We start from the raw sequence: 23,685 nt of genomic DNA, 5'->3' as shown, positions 1-23,685 counted from the left end.
TGAATAAAAAAGCTTGGATTTAATGATGGAGGAAAAAGGGGTGGAGGAGGTTGGCCTGAGGTTAGATGATCCTGACTTCCAGCTCCCAACAGTTTAGGGGTCTTGTGCTGGAAGCCCAAGTCCAAGAGCAGCTGGGAGACCCAGCACTGTCCCGTCTACACCTCACTGGGGTTGTCCTGGTCGGCATAGATGAGGAAGCCCGTGAAGAGGCTGTCAGTCCAGTATGGGTCATAGAAGAGCCCATTCTGCTCAGAGTAGAAGATCTGCAGCCAGACCTCGTCCCCCTGCCTGAGCGCCAGGATGGTGGAGCCCGAGGCCACATCGTGGTTGCCCGTGTTGGCGTCGAAGGTCCGGATGCGATACTGGCCGTTGTGTACCAGGCCGATGGCCAGGTGCTTGTTGGCCAGCGTGATGTCGTAGGTGAAGTAGTAGATGCCTGGCACACCGCAGACGAACTTGCCACTGGAAGCATTGTAGTGTCCACCCTCGTTCATTAGTATCTTGTCGAATTTGATGGGCAGCCGCTCCCGCGGATAGCTCTTGGTCACTGCCACGGAGAAGGCCGACTTGGCGTGGCTGCTGCCGCAGCTGCAAGGCCCCGGGAGGCCCGGCTCCCCCTTCTTGCCCTTGGGCCCCTTCTTGCCGGGTGTGCCGTGCTTGCCCGGGGCACCGCTGACCCCTTTGGGGCCACGTGGGCCAGCCTGCCCAATGGCCCCAGCTTTGCCCTTCGGGCCTGGCTTCCCCCGATTACCTGTCCGGCCAGGTGAACCTGGAAGACAGAACAGCTGGTGTCATGGAGGGGACTGCAGAGAACTAGGCAGAGGGCTGGCTTTGGCTTTCCATCCTTGGAACACAAGGCTTTGGGTAAAGGAAAGAACACAGTCTGTGCAGTCACACAGAAATGGATGCAAATTATGACATTACCAGGGGCATTTCTCCCATCTTATCTGGAAAGTGGGAATGGTAATATGCACCTTCCAGAATCATGTAGATTGGGGCAAAGATAACTTGTCACAATTCACGACCTTCCCTTGTCCTGCCTTTGAAGGAAGAGTCTGGTTTGTCTGCCAGGTCAGCCCTTCCCCAGGCTGTGCTAATAATGGGTTGAGACAAGAATTGTAAGAAGCCTCTTGACTTCAAAGCATTGACCTTAGTGAAATCCTTGACCAGTGCCTGAGATCCCTGCCCACGTGGGCATGGGTTTTTACAGCAGCATTGCTTACAATAACAAAAACTAGGAACAATTAAATGCTTATCCAAAGGGAGATGAGAAAAATTATGGTTCATCCCTTATATGCAATTATCTGTAGGAGTTTAAAAAAAAATGACACAGATTTACACATACCATATGAAAACTTCTCTAAAATATACTGTTAAGTGGAAAAAGAAGGTGGCAGAAACTCTTTTTTGTTCAAAGAAAACCACAATGCCCATTTGCACATTTGAGTGCCTGGCACCTAGTAACCATTCACTAGATGTATACACTTGGTGTATCCTGCAGAACATTTCCATGGTAATGTTGCCTGCAGAACACCTCTGGGTTTTTAATTCCTATATTCTAATACTGTGCATTTCTCTCAACACAGTATTTTTGGCTGATGATTATATAAAAACATTTGTATTTACGACCCCAAACTCAATACAACATTTTACATTTTAAACAAAATGTACGGGTAACTGGAGTCATATCCAAACACAATGGTTAATTGAAACAGTTGGCAGGCTGGCAGAGCTGGGGGGTGGGCAGATGTTTTGGAAAGCATGTTTATGCTTAGTCATGTCCGACTCTTTGCGACCCTTTGGACTATAGCCTGCCAGGCTCCTCTGTCCATGGGGATTTTCCAGGCAAGAATACTAGAGTGAGTTCCCAGACCCTCCTCAGGGGATCTTCCCGATCCAGGGGTTGAATCTGGGTCTCCTGTGTCTCCTGAATTGCCAGTGTATTCTTACCCGCTGAGCCATCAGGGAAACACGTTGGATGTCAATTAAGAAGCCTGCGGCTGGAGGTTGCCAGGTGTAAGCAGTGTCTTAGCATCACTGCTCACAAAGCAAGGGTCCGTTAACCACCCTATGAACCGGGTGATCAGCAAGTAATGCTGCAGATATTTTACATCCTAACAAGGTGCTTTGCTTCTCATATGTATATATGCAGGCCTTTTTGTGTGTGTGTGATTTAGAGTTTTGGGTTAATGTGTAATGCATTTAAATTTTTCCTATTTTGAGTAATTGGGAAATAAATTCCCAAACAGCATTTTCTCACTGAACATCTAGTTTTCAGGAACAGATCGCTTATGCTAAGTACTTGGCAACGTTTGGTATTAGTATACATATATGTAAATACACAGAAAGGGACCAGGCAAGACATGCATTAACCGGCTGACAGTGCTCACCTTTGTGGGATGACAGGAGGACGCTGCGGTGGAGTGGGCAGTCTCCAGTGGGTCTGTTGTCTGCCTGGGACCCCTTCCTTTGGAAAACTGCTGTTCACTGCTTAATGTGGTCCTAGTGAGGCTGTCAGTCACAGTGATCAGCTGCGCTCACCACACACACAAGGCACACTCACGCCCAGGGGTGGGCACTTGACCCAGTCCTGGTGAATGGTGGTACCTCACCTCTATGGTCCAAGTGATTGGTTCAGAATGAATATGTGATCAAGAAGAATCAGTCATCCTGAGAACTGCTCTATGGATCAAGTGGGCATTTCATAAATTCCAACCTTTGTGAGAACCAAGCCAATATACAGAGAAGCAAAGCCTTGACAATATTTGAGCTCCTGGATGCAGCTATTCCTGAAGCTTGGCTCTCAGGCTTTCTAGTTGTATGAGCCAATAAATTCCATTTGGGGCTATAAGTTGGGTTTCTTTTTAAATTTTTATTTATTTATTTATTTAAATTGGGTTTCTGTCTCTTGCAACCTAGAGAGTTCTGAGTACTATTTCAGGAGACTTGCTTACAGTCACTGAGCAAATCAACAGTGCAGCAGGGGTAGGGACAGGAAATCTGAGCCTCATTGTTCCTTTCCAGAGAATACACCTTTTTTTTTTTTAATTAAAAAATTTTTTTTTGGCTGCACTGTGCCATGTATGGGATCTTAGTTCACCAACTAGGGATTGAACTCGTGCCCCCTGAAGTGGAAAGTCCTAAACACTGGAATGCCAGATAATTCCTACTCTGTTTTTCAAAGAGACATTAGTTTGGTTTATAAGGAAATAAGATTCATATATATTAGTTTTCATAACTTTGCAAACCCCTTTTGAGTCAGATGTTATCAACGGGTGGGAACAGGAGGGACAGGGACTGGGCTTCTTACCTTCCTCTCCGCTCTCCCCTCGGTCCCCGTCCTGGCCATCCTGGCCATCTCTGCCTGGAAAGCCCATTCTTCCCACCATTCCTGAGGGCCCTGGGGCTCCTGGGGGGCCGGGTGGACCCTGGGGGCCAGGCATGCTGCAGATGAGTTGAGGGGAGCCCTTCTGGAAGTCTCTACGGGCAAAGGCAGCCAGCAGTGGGTCGGCTGCACAAGGAAGGGCACAGGCCAGGAGCACCCAGGGGATCATGGTGGCCACCTGTGGGAGGCAAGAGAGCTGTGAGTAGGTGAGTCTGGCCACGGAGCTAACTGGAGGTCAGTCGTCCAGAGAAGGAGAGGGCACCTGGGAGAGACACGGTTATACTGCTGCTCCTCCCACTCTTCCACGTCACACGCAAGTAGCCGGACAGTGTTCCCACACCCGGACGTCTCTGGATGAGCCGAGTCATGGACTCAGAATACACTTTGGAGGGGTCCTGGATGAGGGAGGCACTTGTCCTCACATCCTCATGCTCTGGAGTGGCAGGACTGAGCCCAGTGACCGCTGACAGGGACGAGCTGTGGATGGAGAGAATCGATCCATGGTTTCATTCAAATATGTGGCCTGAAGGGAAAGTTACAAGGGCAGAGATACTTCAGACTGCTGGTGGTGATTTGTAACTATGCTAGAGGATTCGGGGCAGCACATTAGCGGGTGAGAAGTGAGGTATCAGTTCTGAGTGTTGGTGCCGCAAGCCTGAGCAGCACTGGCAGACGATGGGCACAGCTCTTCTGCTGAGGGCTCCCTGTGTACCAGGCCTGGGCCAGGAGCTTTCCACACGTTACTTAATCTCATAGCATCCTAACCGAATATATATGAGGAGGAAAGGGAGCTCAGAGAAGTTCACAAGGTGACTAAGGCAGGCAATTATTGTGGCAAGGCTGGGATTTGAATGAGGCCATGAAGATCCAGAGCTCGTGTGCTTTGCTCCAGGCTACACTGTTTTTGTTTTCATTTAAAGAATAATAAAAATGATATACTCACATTGTTATAAAGTCAAGTAATAACATAAAGCTTATAATGAAAAACCCTGTGTGATCTTCAGCACTACCCATCCTCCACATCAACCCTCTCCCCTCGCCCAAACTCTTTTGGCTATTTCTTCTGGAATTTATTGACATTAAAAGATAATATGCTTACGTAGCTTATTTTTATCTGTTTTAAAGATGTTTGTTGTTTTCTTTTTTATTTTTTTGTACTGTGATATACAGCATGCAGGATTCTAGTTCCCTCACCAGGGACTGAACCTGTGCCCCTTGCAGTGAAAGGTCAGAGTCCCAGTCACTGAACCACCAGGCAGGTCCCATCAATTTCAGACATTGCCTTTTGAATTCCTATTATGACAGATGAGGATTCAGCCCTCTTGCATCACCCTGTTTTCTCCCTCATGCTGTTTAAACATAATTTTTGACTAAACCAAAATTCACTCTTTGAAGTATTATAACTATTATTTACTGCTAAGCTAAGCACCATACTATAATTATACTTCCTTTGTTATATACACTTTTCTTACTGGAGATATTAATAATTTTATTTGCTTAGTTTTCTACATCACTAATTTGTACATTATCAAATATATCAGATAATTTACCTCTCCCATTTATTTTCCTGAAGACATAAGTCCCAGAGCCCTCCCTCCTCCCATTCCAACTGTGTACACACTTTACAGCCCAGGATTTTCCTTTATAACCATCATGGTGATTCTCTTTGTCTCTCTCCTGTGTTTTATCTCCTGCTTTGGACTTCCCTGGTGGCTCAGACGGTAAAGTGTCTGCCTACAATGTGGGAGACCTGGGTCCAATCCCTGGGTTGGGAAGATCTCCTGGAGAAGGAAATGGCAACCCACTCCAGTATTCCTCCTGGAGAATCCCATGCATGGAGGAGCCTGATAGGCTACAGTCCATGGGGTCGCAAAGAGTCGGACACCACTAAATGACTTCATTTCACTTTACAAATCCATGCCTTCCTTTTATTTTATTTTTTTCACTCTCCTACAATAGCTTCCTGGATAAGAAGTGTGGGATGTAATTTTGGGGGACACTTTGCAAGTCTCAATAAGTCTTAATTTCACGCCATGTTCTTAAGGCTGGGACAGTGGCGACATGATCACACCAGAGACCAGAGTGTTACATGACCAGAGATTATCTACCCCAGCCCCTCTCCGGGAAGATGCCAAAGCAAAGGCCCAAAGCAGAAATAAGCCACTTGTTCAAGATCTTGTAACAAACTGACTCAGTCACTTTGCAATGAATAGCCTCTCTCCTAGGAATGAAATATTCTCCCTAGGAGGGAGAATATTCTAAGCAAGACTTTCTGCCTCTAGGATGGGCTCTGAAGTGGTAGCTGGCTTTGTGAATTTAGGTAAGCCCTTTTCCCTCTCTGGGCCTCAGTTTCTACGCCCTGAAACATAAGGGATTGGAGGACTTCCCTGGTGGTCCAGTGGTTAAGAGTCCGCCTGCCAAAGCAGGGGATGTGGGTTCAATCCTTGGTCTAGGAAGACTCTACATGACATAGGGTAACTAAGCCCGTGGGCCATAGCTACTGAGACTGGGCTCTAGAGCTTTCAAGCAGCAACTACTGAGCCCATGTGCCACAGCTACTGAAGCCGGCACGCCCTAGATCCCATGTTCGAAAACATGATAAGCCAGAAAATGCGAAGCCTGTGTACCAAGGAGGTGACCTTCCCAGACACCCTGGGGGACCAGCCCTTCCTCTTCCTGTGTGACTCGGCAAACACCATCCATCTTTAGGCCTTCATGCTTTAATCACTGAGGAAGACCCAGAACTCAGTGCATCTCTCTGAAATAAAATTGTCTTCGGCCCCAGGGTCTTTTCTCATAAGGGACACACTTCAAAAGGCGCAACTAGAGAAAGTCCACACTCAGCAATGAAGACTCAGCACAGCCAAAAATAAAAATAAAACATTTTAAAAAATCTACCAAAAATAAGGGGTTGAGTGTGCATCAGATTCAACTGGAGGGCTTGTCTAAACCCAGATTTCTGGGCCCAACCCCCAGAGTTTGCGGTTCAGTAGGTCTGTGTTGGGGCTGGAGGATTTGAGGTACTTTGAGGCATGCTGAAGGTGGTGGTCCAGGGACCCATTTGACTGCAACTTGGGCTTCCCAGGTGGCGCTAGTGGTAAATAACCCACCTGCCAAGGCAGGAGACACCAGAAACACGGGTTTGATCCCTGGTCAGGACAATTCTCTGGAGGAAGGCACGGCAACCCACTCCAGTATTCTTTCCTGGAGAATCCCTTGAACCAAGGAGTCTGACAGGCTACAGTCCATGGTGGGGGTCACAAGAGTTGGACACAACTGAAGCAACTTAGCACACATACAGACTAGATGATTTCTAAGGTCCTTTCACCTCTGATGCTGACTGAGACTCTCAGACTCCACTCTGCCCTCTCTTAACAGATGCAAAGCCTTGCTGGCTTCTCTGTTCCCACATAACCTTCGACCACTTCATCAGAGCCTTCAAGCATGAGAGGGCTTCCTGCAGCCATAGGGCTGGCAGTAAAGTTGAAACACTGCTCAGGTCTCACTGTCAAGGCTCACACTTCCCTCCTGGGCCCTCAGTCTCCCTTCGCATCCTGCTTTGCCAGGGGCCTGGGAGCCTGTTCAGACCTCTGCACTTGCTCTGGACACAGGCTGACTCTGCCCCTCCTCTTGGCCCCTCCAAATCTTTAACCCTGGGAACACATGAGGAGGAGAGACAACCAGGCCTCCCCTGCCGGGAAGAGGAGTGGAGATGGTGCTGGGACTCGGGGAGCTGCTCTAGTTTCAGCTCTGTGCTCACCAACCTGGTGACTTTGCACCAGTCACTTTCCTTCTCTGGACCTCAGAGAAGAAGCGTCCCTGGCCAGGGAGAAATGATTTAGAACCAGACACTGCCTTAAATAACATGTAGTAACAAAGTTATTATCTTTTCAATTTCTGTAATCTTAACTAAGTAAAGAAAAAAGGTTTCAGTTTGCTGACAGTGTATCTTTCATGTCTCCATACCCCTTCCTAATATCCCTTTTCAATGAAGAACACTGTCATCTGTGGCAGTGCACACTCATTCTTATGAAATTTTGTGCAATTTGGAAACCTTGGAGACCCCCAGACAGGACTATGGTGCCAGACACCCTGGGATAAAGCATCTGCTGGGGTGCAAGGAAGGCCTGTGGCCCGATGTGAGGAAAGGGGCTCAACAAGGGCGCAAGTTAGCTCTGGGGATCTAGTCATTTGGAGACAATGCAAAGAAAGACTTAGTGGGTGATAGAAAGAGTGTTAAAAATCCATATTTTCATCTGTGCACCAGGACATATGCGAGGACATATTGTATGCTCAATCGAGGGGTCAGGCCAAAGTGAAGAACTGACAAAGGAGGAGCCTTTTTTGTTGTTTTGTTTTTAAAGTTCTTTTTCTTTCTTTTTATTTATTTACTTATTTTTGGCTGCACTGGGTCTTCATTGCTATGCACAGGCTTACTGTAGTCACAGCGAGCTGGGACAACTCTCTAATTGCAGTTCACAGGCTTCTCATTGTGATGGCTTCTCTTGTTGTGGAGCAGGTTCAGGAGTTGTGGCTCTAGAGTTCATGCTCAGTAGCTGTGGTGCAGGAGCTTAGCTGCCCCATGGCATGAGGGATATTCCTGAACCAGGGATCAAACCCGTGACCCCTGCATTGACAAGCAGATTCTTAACCACTGAACCACCAGGGAAATCTAAAGGAACAGTTTTGAGAGCTCATTCCATGACTCTGGGCACTCTTGGATTTTAAAAGGCAATCTTTGGGAATTCCCTGGTAGTCTAGTGGCTAAGATACTATTCTCCCAATGCAGGGGGCCCAGGTTGGATCCCTGGTCAGGGAACTAGATCCCACATGCTGCAGCTAAGAGTTCACATACTGCAACTAAAGATCTCACAAGCCACAACAAAGACCTGGAACAACCAAATAAGTAAATATATATATTTTTAAAGTGCCACTCTTGAGGCTGGGAGCGGGAGAGCTGTGGACATACATCTGAGGACTGCATGCCAAGTTGGCCATTGGGAGAGCAGCTGCCTGCCGAATGGAAGGAGGAAGAGAGCTCTCTGGGGTGCAGGGAGGGAGCAGACTGCCTTCTCACCCTCCTTGGTACACAGAAGGTACCAGACATTCTGCAGTAGGAGCCAGCCTGGGCCAGAGGGACCAGGACAGGAAGTGAGGGGCCCAGCAGGGATAATCATGCAGGGTTATCTGAAAATGGGAAGCCTGGACTTGCCTGCAAAATGAAAGTGTGACGGACTGCTTCACAGTTGTTACAGTCAGAGGGCTTAACTTGGGAACGCCCACAGAAGGTACACCCAAGAAAGAGACATCATCCGTGTCTGCCGGGTCCAGAGGAGCTTAGCCCTGTCTCAGCCATGAAACAGGAACCATCTGTCCAATTAGTGCTTCTTCTGCTCCTTCCTTCAACCTGGAAAGAGGTGAGCTAAGGTGTCCCAGCCAGCATCACAGCTCCACTGCGGGACAGGAGGAAGCCTCACCTTTGAATGATGATTGAAGAGCAGATTACCTGGGAGTAGACTGCCAGGGGAGCACCTTTGAAGAGGAAAAGTTAAAATTTTACCTCCTTCTCCTTCTGCCTCTGTAACTCAACTTGCTCCTTGCAAAGTCTAGATCATGTAGGTCTCAGAAAGTGGGGACTCACAATACTAGGAACTGGAGCTTATCTCACTCACCCTTGTCCTGCTCTTTGCCATCGCCCTAACCCCTGCAAACCCGAAAACCTGCTTAATCACGCCTGTCCATGTATAAAAACCTCTGTAACCCCTTTGTTCAGGGTTCAGAGCTTGGAGTGTTAACTCCTCTGGACCCTCCAGCATGATAAACCTGAGTTCTCCAACTCTCCAAGTGTGGTGCTTGGTTTCTCGAGTACTGGTTTCTGCAACACCTTCACTGGCTAAATTATAAAGGGGCATGCGTGCTAAGTTACTTCAGTTGTGTCTGACTCTTTGATCCTGTGGACTGGAGCCCTTCAGGCTCCTCTGTCCATGGGAGTCTTCAGGCAAGAATACTCGAGTGGGTTGCCATGCCCTCCTCCAAGGGATCTTCCGACCCCGGGGATCAAACTCTTATGTCTCCTGGATTGCCAGGCGAGTTCTTTACCACTAGCGCCACCTGGGAAACCCTATAGAGGAGCGTTATAGTACCTAAGAATACTGGAGTGGGTTGCCATTTCCTTTTCCAGGGCATCTCCCTGACCCAGGGATTAAATCTGGGTCTCCTGCATTGCAGGCAGATTCCTTACCATCTGAGCTATAGGGAAATCCCTATAAAAGAGCAGAGGGAGGCAAAAATTAAGGGGCAGTTTAATTAAGCTGCTGTCTTCTGGTGTCTCCTGTGCTCAACATGGGCTGTGTAGTTACTGGTAGAGATGGGAGGCAGACTTAGGAAACGGGGTGGAAGCTTACATGTTTGATGTACTTTTGGAAAACTGTGTCCTAGATTCCCCAGGCTCCAGGAATCTCCATCTCTTTCTCTTGTCTGCTTGACGAGAGTCTTGCAAAACTAGTCTTAGTGTTACCTGTGAGCTGGGACACATCTGGGACCCCAGAAGAGAAACCCACTTCTCAAAGCAGATTTGAAATAATTTGGAAAGTTACAACCTGCAAATATCTTGGACGAGGGAAGGAGCAAAGAAGGAAGGAAGCAGGTGGGAGCAAGTCTTCCAGGCAGATGAGAGTCCGCAAGACAGGCAGGAAAGACAGAAGGCAAGAGGAGAGAGAGAAGGGTGAAAGGGGAACCCTGTGCTTTGGGTTGGCTCCCCTCTTGCTTCTCATCTCTACTCTGGACACACAAGCCTGGCAAGAGGGAGCAAGGTCTGCGCTCTCCAGCCTCTGTGGACAGCAGGGGATCTGGCTCAGTGAAGCTGGCCCAGGGCAGGCCCCAGGGGCTGGGTGGAGGCGTGGGGCTCTGGAACTCAAAGGGAGGAAGGGATTTCTCTGAACTGGAGCCTGAAGGTTCCTGCAGCTCCAGCCAGCAACTGTTTTGGAAATAGAGGCGGGGAGACTAGGTTCTGACTCCAAACCCAGAGGGAAGGAGAGGAGAGTTTCCTTCCCTCTGGGACACCTCCAAAACAACCAGCTCTACACAGCCCTGCTCCCAGCCTACTCTCCACACAACAGTGGTGAAAAAACTAGGGGTAAGTGCGTGGAGAATGGACAAGTGCTCAGGCATCCAGACAAGTGAACTCTTGCTGAGTTTTAAAAATAAATATAGGTGCTCGCTTTGGCAGCAAATATACTAAAATTGGAACTATAGGGAGAAGATTAGCATGGCCCCTGCACAAGGATGACATGCAAATCTATGAAGTGTTCCCTATTTTTAAAAATATATAGCCAGCGGGAATTTACTGTATGACACGGGGAGCTCAACCCAGTGCTCTGTGACAAGCTAGAGGGGAGGGATGGGGTGGGAGGTGGGAGGGAGGTTCAAGAGGGAGGGGACATATGGGTACCTATGGCTGATTCATGTTGATGTATGGCAGAAACTAACACAACATTGTAAAGCAGTTATCCTCCAATTAAACATAAATATATTTTAAAAATTTAGAATTACAAACTTGAGGAGAGCCCCAAGGGACCATCCAATCCAACCTGATTGGTTACAGACAGGGAAACTAAGACATAGGCAAACTGACTTAACTGGACACCTAAAAAGTTCCTGGCACTGTGCAAAGCTCTTTACTGGGATTATTTTATTTGAAGTTTACAATAAGCCCTACAAAGCAGTAAACTTACTGTCTCACTTTTCATCAGAAGAAACAGAGGCTCTGAGAAGTGAAATGATTTACCCCAAATCACACAATTTGAGTTCTGGGGAGAATATTTGAACCCAAGTCTGACGGGCTCTGGAGATGACGTGTAATGTACTACACCTTGTTTCCTTCTCTGCTATTTCTTTTTTCCCCCTCTCTGATTTATAGAAGAGGAAACTGAACTCAGAGAGGCGAATTTGCTTGTGTTTATACAACTAGTTGGTGGCAGAAGTTATATTTGAATTTGGGTTTGGCTGACCCTAATGCCCAAATGCTTTCCATTATGTCAGCATTTCTTGGATTTTTCTTCCTAAATATCCCAAATCATAGCAAGCACAGGCCAAAGCCACGCACAGCAATAGAGAAATTTCTTTGATATCTTTTTATTATATCATTTCAAACACAGACACACATGCCAAACATACACACATATATAAAATACGTGATTTGGAAAATGTAAAAGTGATGCTTTTTCTCCCTCAGGATATTTGAGATTGACATTTGCGGGAAACTCCTGTCTTCTGAGAGGCCCATATGTGGCTTAGCCAAGGTGATTAGGAGCAGTCTCCTGAGCCCTGACATCCCACCATTGGGATGCCCCTTTGGAATGTCAATGGGGTGTTCCCAGGGGCTGAACCAAGAGATGAGGGTGCACAAAGCACCTCCCCCAAACACCATCAGCTCATTCCTGGCTTAGAGCTGGCAAGTGCCTCCGCCCAGGTCTCTTGCTCCCCTGATAGCCATTCGCCTGCCCAAGCCAGAGGGATCATTTACAAATGTAGCTCAGCCACATCACTTTCTAGATAGTCTCACTCCAATGGCTGCAAAGAGCAAATATTGGAACCCCTGATGCAGACCTAAAGGAAATGGTCCCCTGCTTCCATCCTAACCCAGGCTAGTCCCCTCTCTTCCTACACTCCCCTCCCCTTCAGGCCAAGCTCTAACCCACCCCTTGGTCTGCAAGCTCTGTTCCACCACCTTCTTTTTCACCTCAGAGCACAGGGCTCCACCCCTCCTCTGGGGAGAAGGCCGGCAGAATATTTTACATGGCAGATCCTCCATAAATATCTGTTCAACTGATAAGAAAAAAAAAGTATTGGTCCTTCCTTGTCTTTTATTTGCTTATTTATTTGGCCACATTGGGTCTTAGTTGCAGCATGCGGGATCTAGTTCCCTGACCAGGGATTGAATCCAGGGCCCCTGCATTTGGAGTGTGGAGCGTTAGCCACTGGACCACCAGGGAAGTCCCCTTCCTCATCTTTAAAAAAAAAACTCTCTTAGTTCCTAAATTGTCCTTGGTAGTGTGAGTTGAACAGGGAAGGCTGCATGGTAATTTTCCTGCCGAAGGGAAAACAATATTAGTTGGTTCAACCTCTAAAATGGAATCATGAGGTGCTGAACTTGGATGAAGTTCTTCAGTCTGGTTTTAATTTGCTCAGTCCCTGGGTTCCTCATCTCTCAGTTAAGTAGTTAATGAATCATAAAGCCATGTGTTCTAGGAAAACAGTAGGAGCTAAAGGGCCTCGGCCTGAGTTCCACTGTCAGGACCTCCTCCCTGCTCTTGTTCATGGTCCTCAGGACACAAACCCCTGCTTCATTCCCAAGGGCCCTCTATTCACAAAGTGACATGAGAAGGGCCAGTAGCGGGGACATGGGTCTCTCACTGCCTCTACCTGAATGTGGCTGCCAGTGCAAACTCCAGAGACACTTGTCCGGGCCTTGAGGCTGCTGAGTCTGAGTTGCGCACAATCTTCCTTGGAGACTGTAAGATATAAACTGTGCTCAAATAAATTTGACCTGTTGGTTACCAGGTCACACTGACAGGTGGTGGTGGTGTTTCACTCAGTGCTAGTAGCTGTAGGAAGCAGTCACTTAGTTTCCTCAACTATCCAAAGGGAATAACAGTATACTCAACACATGGAGTTTGCGCAAGAATAATAGCTAATGTATCCAAAGTGTCTAGCCCCAAGTGTGACACAGTAAAAAGTTCAGCAGCTGAAGAGAACTCTGAACTCTGCCTAACTGCCTTCCCTTGGAAGCCTTCAGATAGCTGCCTGCCTCATGCTTCACGTCTCAGGGCTCACGCCTCCTCAGAGAGGCCCACCCCTGCCTGTTTGCTCAGACCACCCTGCTCTTCCTTCCAAAGCACTTGGCCCAAGTTGTGATTATATATTTTTTGTTTCTTGGCTCATTAACTTTCTGCTCTGTCTTCCCCCTAGAGTGGAAGGTCCAGGAATATAGAGGCCCTGCCTATCTTGCTCTCTGTTATGTCACCAGTGCCCAGAGCTCGGCTCAGCTGTTCAACAGCCTTGAATGAAATAGTCACTCGTATGTAATAAAAGAGCAACAGGAGCAAAAGGATGACAAAGCCACACTTGGCTACTGAGGGAAACCCAAGGAGACCACTGGTCTTGGATTCAGAAGAGGTGGGTGCCCGTTCTAGTTTTGTAACTCACTGGCCATGTGGCTTTGGGAAAGTCATTTCCTCTTAGTTGGGCCTCCACTTCCTCACCTGTAAGATGGACATCACAACCCTCACCCTGGCTGCCTTACAAGGTTCTTCTGAGAATCTAATAAGATAACCAAAGTTGAAAGCAAATCATGATACAAAAGTTAGAGCCTTGTTTAAAACAGTAACTGCCACCAACTGCAGCGGAACTAACAGCAGCACCATCCTGACCTCTCAGCAGAAGCCCCGGGACGCTTCAGGGGAGGACACCGGACTCTGACCCGGCGGGCAATTCTCCCTGTGTTTGCAGTTGAAAGAAGAGGGCTGGTGGTGGGAATGGGGTGGGGCTTGCTCGCTGAAAATTCGCTTTGATGGGAGTGAAAATTCCATGATGAAAAACATCCCATGCCCTCCCTGAATTCCAAGAAGCAAATTGGAAACAGCTTCTCTGAGAAGCTGAAGAGAGGCCCGATGGGAAGAGAGAGGAGCTGGCTGCCGATCCTCCCACAGGGCTCACGGAACCAGTCCCCTTTTTCCTCGTATCTGGAGACGGATGCCCATGTGGAAACACTGCTGCACCGAGTCTAAACACAAAGGATTAAAAGTCATGGGGCCCACTTGCCAGGAGACCTCCGAAAATATCTGATCTGCGGCTTTCTCCTCCCACCCTCTGCCCCTGTTTTTGGCTCAGTGTAGCACAGAGTCGTACACAACTAAAGCGACTTAGCAGCAGCAGCAGAGAATAAAAAGGGTCCAGCGACAAAGCGTGACCTAACGAGGCTTAGGAGCCAGATATCGCGAGATTTGCCTCAGCTGGAACTCTGACTGCACACCGGAAGTCAGCCTGGCGGGCACTGCAGTATGCCACCAAGTTCTAGTCTCTGACAGATAGAGCCAATCTCTTCCACAGCAATGCGCGTGACATGTGGTGGGCGTGCAGCCCGCTCTCTGGGCCCGAGGCTGCTTCACATGGGACCTCAGCTGCGGTTGGAGTCAGACTCTGAGGCGGCTGAAGCCAAAGCCGTCTGGTTTCAGTGCTACCCACAGCTTTCTCTGCCCTGGAGACCAAAGACCGTAGGGAGAGAAGCAGGCAGCTGATGTATAGGGTGTGAGGACGGGCGAGAAGGCCCGAACGTGTTCAGAGGCCTGTGTTCAGCTTCTACTGAGTTCTGCGTCCAAGTGGCCTTCTAAAGGGCTGCCCAATAGGAGGAGGATATGAGTCACATGTGTCTTTTTAATTGGTTTCACCGCCAGGTGAGAAAGATAAAAAGGAGCAGATGAAATTAATTTTCATGGTATTTAGCCCCATATATCTCAAATACCATCATTTCAACATGTAGTCAGTGTAAAAGTTGTTCAGGCATTTTACGTTCTTTAATTACCACTAAGTCTTTGAGGCCAGTGTGTACTTCACCCTTGCAGCACTGGCCACTAGCTGTGGGTCCTTCTACGGGTTACTTATGCTCCCTCCCTCATCCTCATCCCCCCTCCAAAATGAGGATGATAATAATGGTACCTACCTTAGAAGGTTTTTATAAGGGTTTAACTTTCCTAGAGTAAGGCCTGGTATAGGGGAAGAGATATAAAAGCATTGCCTATTCTGTCCTTCCGAAAAGCAAACAAGGTGATGGATTTTTTTTATTTTGGATGATGGGGTTGAAACATGATACAAAAATTCAGACCTTGTTTAAAATTGTCACCAACAGAAACTGAATCAACCAAAAATTACCCTCACCTCCTCCATGAGTCCTGTGGCATTTCACCTGGAGCCTCTGTATTCTCCTAAAAATTATCCATTTTCAGGTAAGATAGTTTGTTTTTCTGTCTCTTGCTACCAAAGGAGAGTCCTATGGAGGCTTGGCCTTCACTCCTGCCATTCCATCAAGAGGGAAGAACGGGGGTGTCTGGCTTGGCCCCCTACCCCTGATTCATCTGGCAGGTTCAGGCTCCACGGAACAGAAATAGGAGAATCAGTCAGAGTGTTGATCTCATTAACTGACAGGAGGACTAAATGGGCTATCATGTATGTAGATACTTGGTACTGTGACTTGGAAAGGATGCCTAATGGTGTGGCTTATTCTTATTGCGTTGGAGCCTAGACATTGGGGATCTGAAGATGAAAAGATGTGGGTGCTTCCCTTATAGGGCACATGGTCTGGTTATACTGAGGGTCCCACTGGCATACCTATGCGACCAGGTGAGAAACAAGCCTTGCTCCTTTCTCTTTGATCTAGGCTCCCTTGAGGAGCATCCAGGACCCCACAGAGGCAGGGGAAGGCAATTTGGGAACTAGTTGATCCCTTGGAACGGTATGGAAGGGACTATGCTTGAGGATTCAGGAACTAAGGGAGAGGAACAAAGTCTGTACTCTGAGGGGTTCGGGAGAAAAAACTGTTTTCCTTGACTTCCTTGGGCTTGCTGTTTTCCAGGAACTCACTTCCAGTCAGGCCATGATGGGCATTCAGGGTAACTTTAAAGGTGTGACACAACGCTAGCCTTTGAGAGCACATGGCTGAACTGGTGGTTAAGAAGTGGTTAACAGTCATTTTCTAGCTGTTTGACTTCTGTTACGTTATTTAAGCTCTCAGTTTTCTTGTCTGTGAAATAGGAAAAGCTATGTGTATGGTCGTATTTGAATTAGTAAATTTGAAAAAAAAGCATGATATAAAAATATTTATTGTTTTACTTTATATGTGAAAATTTGTCAAGAACCTTGCAAGGATATTCTAATAGGTGAGCAGAAATTCTACTGGGTAAGCAGAAATACCTGTCATCCTTCAGCAGGTGAGTACTGAGTTACATCAGTTTGAATTATTTGAGGACTTTAGGAATGTCTCCATGAATAATTTGATTGCTCATACCTCATTATAGAGTAATTGTGAATATTAAATAGGATCATTCAGTGAATAGCTCACAATAAGCCCTCAGTAATATTAATAATGGTATTATTCTGATATAATGATAAAATTTGAAGACAATGAGAGAGATAATGGGAGAAGGATAAACGAGCAGACCTGGGTCTGCTGTTTCCTCATCTGTAAAATGGTGAGAACAGTGACCTTCTGAGGAGTTGAACAGTTGTGAGCTTTGGGATAAACAGCATTGAAGGCAGTTGTAACAGTTGAGGGGATTTTATGGCATGGCATGAATGCAAAGGTGCAGGATTTCTATGGGTGTACCCTACTTTAAACAAGCATCTAAAATTGGAATTTAGTCATTCAATGATCAGCTTTTTGTTGAGATTGCAATGTGCAAGGACTTCTGGCTGAGAGCTGTGGAAGATGGTCCTGCCACTGATGAAGTTATAATCTAGACAAGAGGTGACCAACTGGCTTATCAATGGCCTTATGCAAACCACAGACTGCACTGTGCTTTCATTCATTCATTTATTTATTTTTAAATAAACAATTTGAAATTGTTGCCAATGTAAAATTTGGGAGATTTTATGTTAAAATCAAGATTTAAAAGTAAAATACAGAATATATCTAACCAAGGAGGTAAAAGGCTTGTACTTAGAAAACTATAAGACTTTGATGAAAGAAATTAAAGATGACAGAAACAGATGGAAAGATATATAGTGCTCATGGATGAAATAATATTGTTAAGATGACTATACTACCCAAGGTAATCTACAGGTTCAGTGCAATCTCTATCAAAATACTAATGGCATTTTTCACAGAATTAGAACAAATGATTCTAATATTTGCATGGAAACACAAAAGACCCCAAATAGTCAAAACAATCTTGAAAAAGGAGAACAAAGCTGAAGGTATCATGCTCCATGATTGCAAACAATACTACAAAGCTGCAGTGTGGCTCTGGCACAAAAACAGACACTTAGATTAATGGAACAGAATAAAGAGCCCAGAAATAAACCCATACTTGTATGGTCAATTAATCTATGACCAAGGAGGCAAGAACATATAAATAGACAAAGACAGCCTCTTCAAACTTGATGTTGAGAAACTGAACCACTTTCACATACTGTATACAAAAATAAACTCAAAATTGATTTAAGACTTAAATGTGGGACTTGCAATCATAAGACTCCTAGAAGAAAACATAGGTAGTATGCTTTTTGACATCACTCTGAGCAATAAATTTTTTTAGTATGTCTCTTCAGCCACAGGCAACAAAAGTAAAAATAAACAAATGGTACTACATCAAATTAAAAAGCTACTGCATAGCAAAGGAAACTATCAACAAAATGAAAAGACAACCAACTGAACAAGAGAAAATATTTGCAAACAATATATCTGATAAAGGGTTAATATCCACAATATACAAAGAACTCATACAACTCAGCAGCAAAACAAACACGCAAACAAAAACAAACCTGATGAAAAATGAACAGAGGACCTGAATGGACATTTTTCCAAAGATGGCCAATAGACACATGAAAAGATACTCAATATCACTAATCATCAAAGAAATGCAAATCTAAACCACAATATCATCTCACAGTTGCCAGAATGGCAGTTATCAAAAAGACAACATGTAAATGTTGGACAGAATGGGGAGAAAAGGGAACCCTTGTACATTGTTGACAGGAATGTAAATTGGTGCGGCCACTGTGGATAACAGTAAGGAGGTTCCTAATAAAATTAAAAGTGGAACTTCCATATGATCCAGAAATTGTACTTCTAGGTATTTATCTGAAGAGAACAAAAGCACCAATTTGAAAAGATATGTGTACCCTTAGGTTCACTGTAGCACTGTTTACAATAGCCAAAATATGGAAGCAACCTAAGTGTCCATTGATAGATAAATGGATAAAGAAGATATAGAATATTACCAACCATGAAAAAGAATGAAATCTTGACATTTGTGACAACATAGATAGACCTAGAATGAACACAGAGGATTTTATTTCACAAGAAATAAGCCAGAGAAGACAAATACCATATGATTTTCACTTACACGTGGAATCTAAAAAACAAAAGAAAAACATAACAAAACAGAAACAAAGTCATAGACACAGAGAACAAACAGATGTTTGCTGGGGGGAGGCAGAGGAGACATGGCTGAAATAGGTGAAGGAGAGTAAGAGATAAAAAATTCCAGTTACACAATAAATAAGTCACAGAAATGTAATGTGCAGCCTAGGCAACATAGTCAATAACATTGTAATAAACTTTATAGTAACATGATAACTAGATTTATTGTGATTATTTTGTAGTGTGTAAAACTATTGAATCACTGTGTTATACATTTGAAACTAATATCCTAAGTCAGTTGTATTTCAGTTAAAAAAAAGATTTCCAGGCAGCTCTGCAAACGTGGCACTGTGAGCAGCTGGTGCGGAGTGTTCAGGCTGTGGTCCGTTGCCTGCGCACCATCTCTGCACCCAACGTGCCCTGCCCACCGTGGTCCTGGGGACCCCGCTCTGAAGACAGTGTGGAAATTCACAGAAAAACATGAATGGGTAACAACAGAAAATGGTGTTGGATCAGTGGCAATCAGCAGTTTTGCACAGGAAGTTTTGGGAGATGTTGTTTACTGTAGTCTGTCTGAATTGGGGACAAAATTGAACAAACCAGAATTTGGTGCTTTGGAAATTGTGAAAGCTGTTAGGGAACTCTTTTCTCCTCTATCAGGAGAAGTAACTGAAATTAATGAAGCTCTAGCAGCACATCCAGGACTTGTTAAAAAAACTTGTTATGAAGATGGTTGGCTGATCAAGATGACACTCCATAACCCTTCAGAAATAGATGAACTAATGAGTGAAGAAGTATATGAGAAATACACAAAATCTATTGAGGACTGAAAATGGAACCCCTAAATAAACTAGTTTGAAACAAAAAAAGATTTCCAGCTGTTTTTCAGGATCTGAAGGACCTGGCAACATTCTGGCAGGGCACCAATTGACTGCCTCTTGGCACCAATTGACTGCCTTTTGGACAAGGTATTATGGCTGAACTGTGTTTCTCCAAAATTCATGTGTTGAAGTCCTAACCCCTGGAAACCCAGAGTGGGACTGTACTTAGAGACAGGATCTTTAAAGAGGTAATTAATGTCAAAGTCATATTGGTGAGTCCTAATCCAATATGACTAATATCTTTATAATAAAAGGAGGTTAGGACACAACACCCAGACCAAGGGATGACCATGCGAGGTCACAGTCAAAAGGTAGGCATCTGCAAGCCAAGGAGAGAGGCCTTGGAAGAAATCAAATCTGTGATCATCTTAATCATAGACTTCTAGTTTCCAAAACTGTGAGAAAATACATTTTTGTTGTTTAAGCCATCCAGTTGTGTTACTTTGCTAAGACAGCCCTAGCAAACTAATACCCAGGACCTACGTTCTTCGGTGTCCAGTCCTCACCACTCCTAAATGCTGTGCATCCTGTTCACTTACGTATCATGCATGGTCCCTGTTGGCATATGAGTTTGCAACCCCTGATCTAGAGGAAGAGGGTATTCTCCATATGTGTTCTCCATATAAGTTGTGTGTTTCTATTTCAAAGCTCTCATGTTCATTTTCTCCTTTCATTTTCCCCAAACTTCTAAGAGGCTGGTTCTGTCATCCCCATTTGGCAGGAAAGAATACAGAGCTCAGAAAAGTGAACTCATTTTTCCCAGGTCAAAGCTGGGACAGAACCCAAGCCTTAACTAACTGGGCAGCTGTGTGTGTGTGTGTGTGTGTGTGTGTGTGTGTGTGTGTGTGTGTGGTATAAGCCAGTTACAGCAATGCACAAATCCAAAGGAAGATTATTTTCTTGAAAAAATATTTGGCATAGAATTCCCTTCACAAGTGAAACCTAGATTAGAACTTGATTAACAGAAATGTGACTTATGCAGCAGTTTATCTCACGGAGGCAGTGCCAACTTGGCAGGCCTTTGACCTGGGGGAAAGTGGGGGAAGCTATGAGTAACACAGGGACTGTGCTGCCCATAATGAGCATTTGGGAGTAGAAAGCATCAGAGCCTGGGACTGTGGCCGAGAAGGTCCAAGTCATCTATGTCCAGTCTGCAGGTGAAGATGAGAGGAGGAACAGCAAGACAGGGAAGAATGGAGGGATGTGCAGAGAAAGAAGTAACTTCCTGGGGGAACTCGCTGAATATCTGATGGAGGCTGAGTGTCTTTCAAGATGCCCCAGACTTGTGAAAGAAAATTCGTTTGTGTAATGACACACTATACACAGGAACAAAGTATATGCAGATACAGAAAGACGAAAAAGCAAGTTGCAGCAGGGGATGTCAAATATGCCTTTTAAGTTAAACAAGACAGATAAATAGAGATGTATATCTGTACGTATGTATATATAGACAGATTTTATATATATAATGAAATTTCTGCAAGGACACACATCTTGTTAAAGGGGTTACCTCCCAGAATTGGGAAAGAGTATGTGGGTTTTTACTTTTCAGTTTTCACCTTTATATACTGTGTGAATTTCTTAAGATAAACGTTGTTAGTTTTGTGTCATTTAAAACAAAAGGTAACCCTAAGGCTTGAGGATTGGAAGATAGGCAAGGTTGTGTCCCTGCTAGGGAATGTGGAGAAGTCAGACATCTGGTGAGAAAGGAAGCATGTGTTGCACTGGGTGTATTAGCGTGAAGGGCAGTAGGGAGGGTGTGAGAAGTGTGGAGGGGTTGCAGAGGGGCAATTGAAAGTGGACGTAATGGATATGATTACCAGACAACAGAATGAATCAGAGGAGAGCTGTGTAGGTGGGAGGGCAGAAATGGAGGAACAGAGAGGATTTTGAACAATGCTAACTGAGTATCAGCTTTGGGTTGACAGATATAGGACAGTTGCTGCTGGTTCAGTGGGGTCCCTGGGAGATGGCAAGTCTAAGGAGGGGACCCTTGAAGGATTCCACGCAGGACAGTTTTTCAGTCAAAGGGTAGAGGAGGAGTGCACTGAGGTTGTGCAAAGGACTGACCTGAGCTGCGAGGCTGCAGGGGGGCAGTGCCGCTGTTTAGTTGAGAGGAGCAGTCCCAGAAAGGGGCGGTGGCAGGGGGGATGGAGAAATAAGAAAGAGAAATAAGAACAAAGTAAATAAGACAAGGCTTGGAGAGAGGCAGCAGGGAGGGAGAGTGAAGAGCTTCATGAAGAACTGAGTGCATATCTCAGCTTGCTGGTTGCATATCTCAGCTTGCCCATCTGTATGATATATTTAATTAATGCAATGTCAAGAATCAATGAAATAATGCACTTAATACATAACTATGATCGTTAGCTCAGGTATTGGGCTCAGACTTACCAGGGTTCAAATCCTTTTACCACCAACGACTAGCTGTGTGACTTGAGCAAGTCATTATTGTCTCTGAACCCGGTGCCCCTTCTGCAGGTGGGCATAACGTGTTGTCATGGAAATGATGCTGGCAGGGCCTAGCATAAAATAAGCGCTCCATAAACGGTCGAGCTATTACCATTACTATCAAGAAAACCACTGAGCACAGATCCTGCCACAGGCTCTGTAAGCGCTCAGTAAATGTCCATTCATGTTGTAATTTATAAGGCAGAGGACGAGAGCCAGGGATCCGTGGGTTGCCCGGCCTGCAAAGAGGGGCTGTTGGCGGTTCCCTCCCTCGCACTTCCTACCCCCGCAGTCACTGCGTATTCTCCCCATCCCTGCCCGCACTTAATGTCCCTGCCGGAGGGTGGCGGAGGTGCGGGCCGCACGGACCGCGTGTGGACACTTACCCTCAGCGCCGCCGGCCACGTCCAGGGGCGTCTGCAGCCACGAAGCTCTGGGCCGTCCCGCCTCCCGCCTCCCGCTGCTGCAGCTCAGCCGGCGCCCGCCCCAGGCATACTTTTCCCATCCCGTCATGGGCGGGAGAGCTTTCCACCCGGTCACGTGGGCCAGCCCGCAGAGCGGCCGCGGGCTCTTGGGCTTTGATTTCAGCTCCTGTGACAACTTGATTGTGTCGATGGATCGTTCTGTGCTTAGAACTTGTCAGTGCATTTGAAGATTTCTGTGCAGAAGAGTGATCCTTATCCAGGCGTTTGCAAGGGTGTGGGTATGTGGCACATGTCTAATGAGGCCTGTGTGTGAGCATGCATCTCGCTGTGAATCTAGGAGTACTGTGGACGTGACAGCTTATAAAAGAATACCTTTCCATGTGTACTGAATGTAAGGGTGCTTGAGAGAGACTATGAATTACGTGTATGTGTTTAGCTTTATGTGTGTGTGTGCATAAGAGCATGTGTCCAAATATACATCAGGGCTGTGTCTGCACATACACATGCATATATCCAAGCTTGCAGCTTGATGTGCAACAGAAGTGTACTTCAGTTGTGGTATGTACACACTAGTGTTTGGATTTCTATGTTGGGTGCACGTTTAAATGTGTGTATGAGTAGGCAATAACTGCTTATCAATGTGTATGTGTATGATACTGTGTGGCACCTGTTTGTGCAGTGTTTATATGTAAATGTACCTTGGTGTGGGTTTTGTCCAGACGTGACTGTGTGCACACACATAATAATGGTTGGGGGCCCCTGTGACCCCACCCTCATCTCCCTCCTCCCCAGAGTATGAGGCTTCACTGGCCTCACTAACTATTTGGCTCAGCCTCAGGTCCTTGAGAGACATGCCCCTGCTGGAGGACCCCAGCCCCTAGATGGGCAGGGTGACCATGTTTAGGTAGCAAGCAGACACCAGAGGAAAGAAAAGTGATTAGAGGCCTGTCTTTTGCTTCTCCCTATTCCTTCCCCTGCTCTCTTTCATTAGCTACCAGTATTTCACTTGGCTGCCAGAGCATCTGATGAACAGATGGTATATGACCCAGGGTTTATTTGAATGCAGATATGTATTCAAATTCTCATGCTCGTTCCACCGCTGTAGACACGTCAGTTACCCCAGGTGATACTTCACTTTCTGAAAAGTAGGGAGAATAATATTACTTGCCCTGTCTTTCCCCTTTGAGTTGTGACACTCACTCACAGCGAGGTTTGGTAAGCCATCGAGCTATGTAGAGAATTAATATTATGTAAATATTATTTGAGGATGAAAGTTAGTGGGCTCTGCAAACATTTAGTAAACATCTTGTATGTGTCAGCCCCCATCTAGGTGCTGGGGATCTAGATGCACCCATACTCAGTTGTATCTGACTCTTTGTGACCCTACGGACTGTAACCTGCCAGGCTCCT

General features: G+C 45.9%; 1 protein-coding gene, 1 non-coding gene and 1 pseudogene across 2 annotated transcripts; 2 read left to right on the top strand and 1 right to left on the bottom strand.

Annotated features, from left to right (window-relative positions):
- On the bottom strand, positions 1-22,350 carry C1QTNF2 (C1q and TNF related 2). The gene is made up of 3 exons (XM_006073450.4): positions 22,237-22,350; positions 3,311-3,563; positions 1-769 (listed from the first exon to the last, which is right to left on the bottom strand). The coding sequence occupies exons 2-3, from the start codon at positions 3,552-3,554 to the stop codon at positions 156-158; spliced, it is 858 nt and encodes a 285-aa protein (XP_006073512.3). The 5' UTR covers positions 3,555-3,563; positions 22,237-22,350; the 3' UTR covers positions 1-155.
- Positions 10,602-10,704, top strand: LOC112587213. Its single transcript, XR_003111729.1, has one exon. It is a non-coding gene; the product is annotated as a U6 spliceosomal RNA (small nuclear RNA).
- On the top strand, positions 16,543-19,351 carry LOC123335196 (annotated as a pseudogene).
- Positions 22,351-23,685: the final 1,335 nt, after the last annotated feature.

Source organism: Bubalus bubalis, chromosome 9, assembly GCF_019923935.1.
Source record: "Bubalus bubalis isolate 160015118507 breed Murrah chromosome 9, NDDB_SH_1, whole genome shotgun sequence".
Taxonomy (NCBI): Eukaryota; Metazoa; Chordata; class Mammalia; order Artiodactyla; family Bovidae; genus Bubalus; species Bubalus bubalis.
Note: the sequence above shows the minus strand (reverse complement) of the source record. Positions and strands in the feature narration are given on the sequence as shown.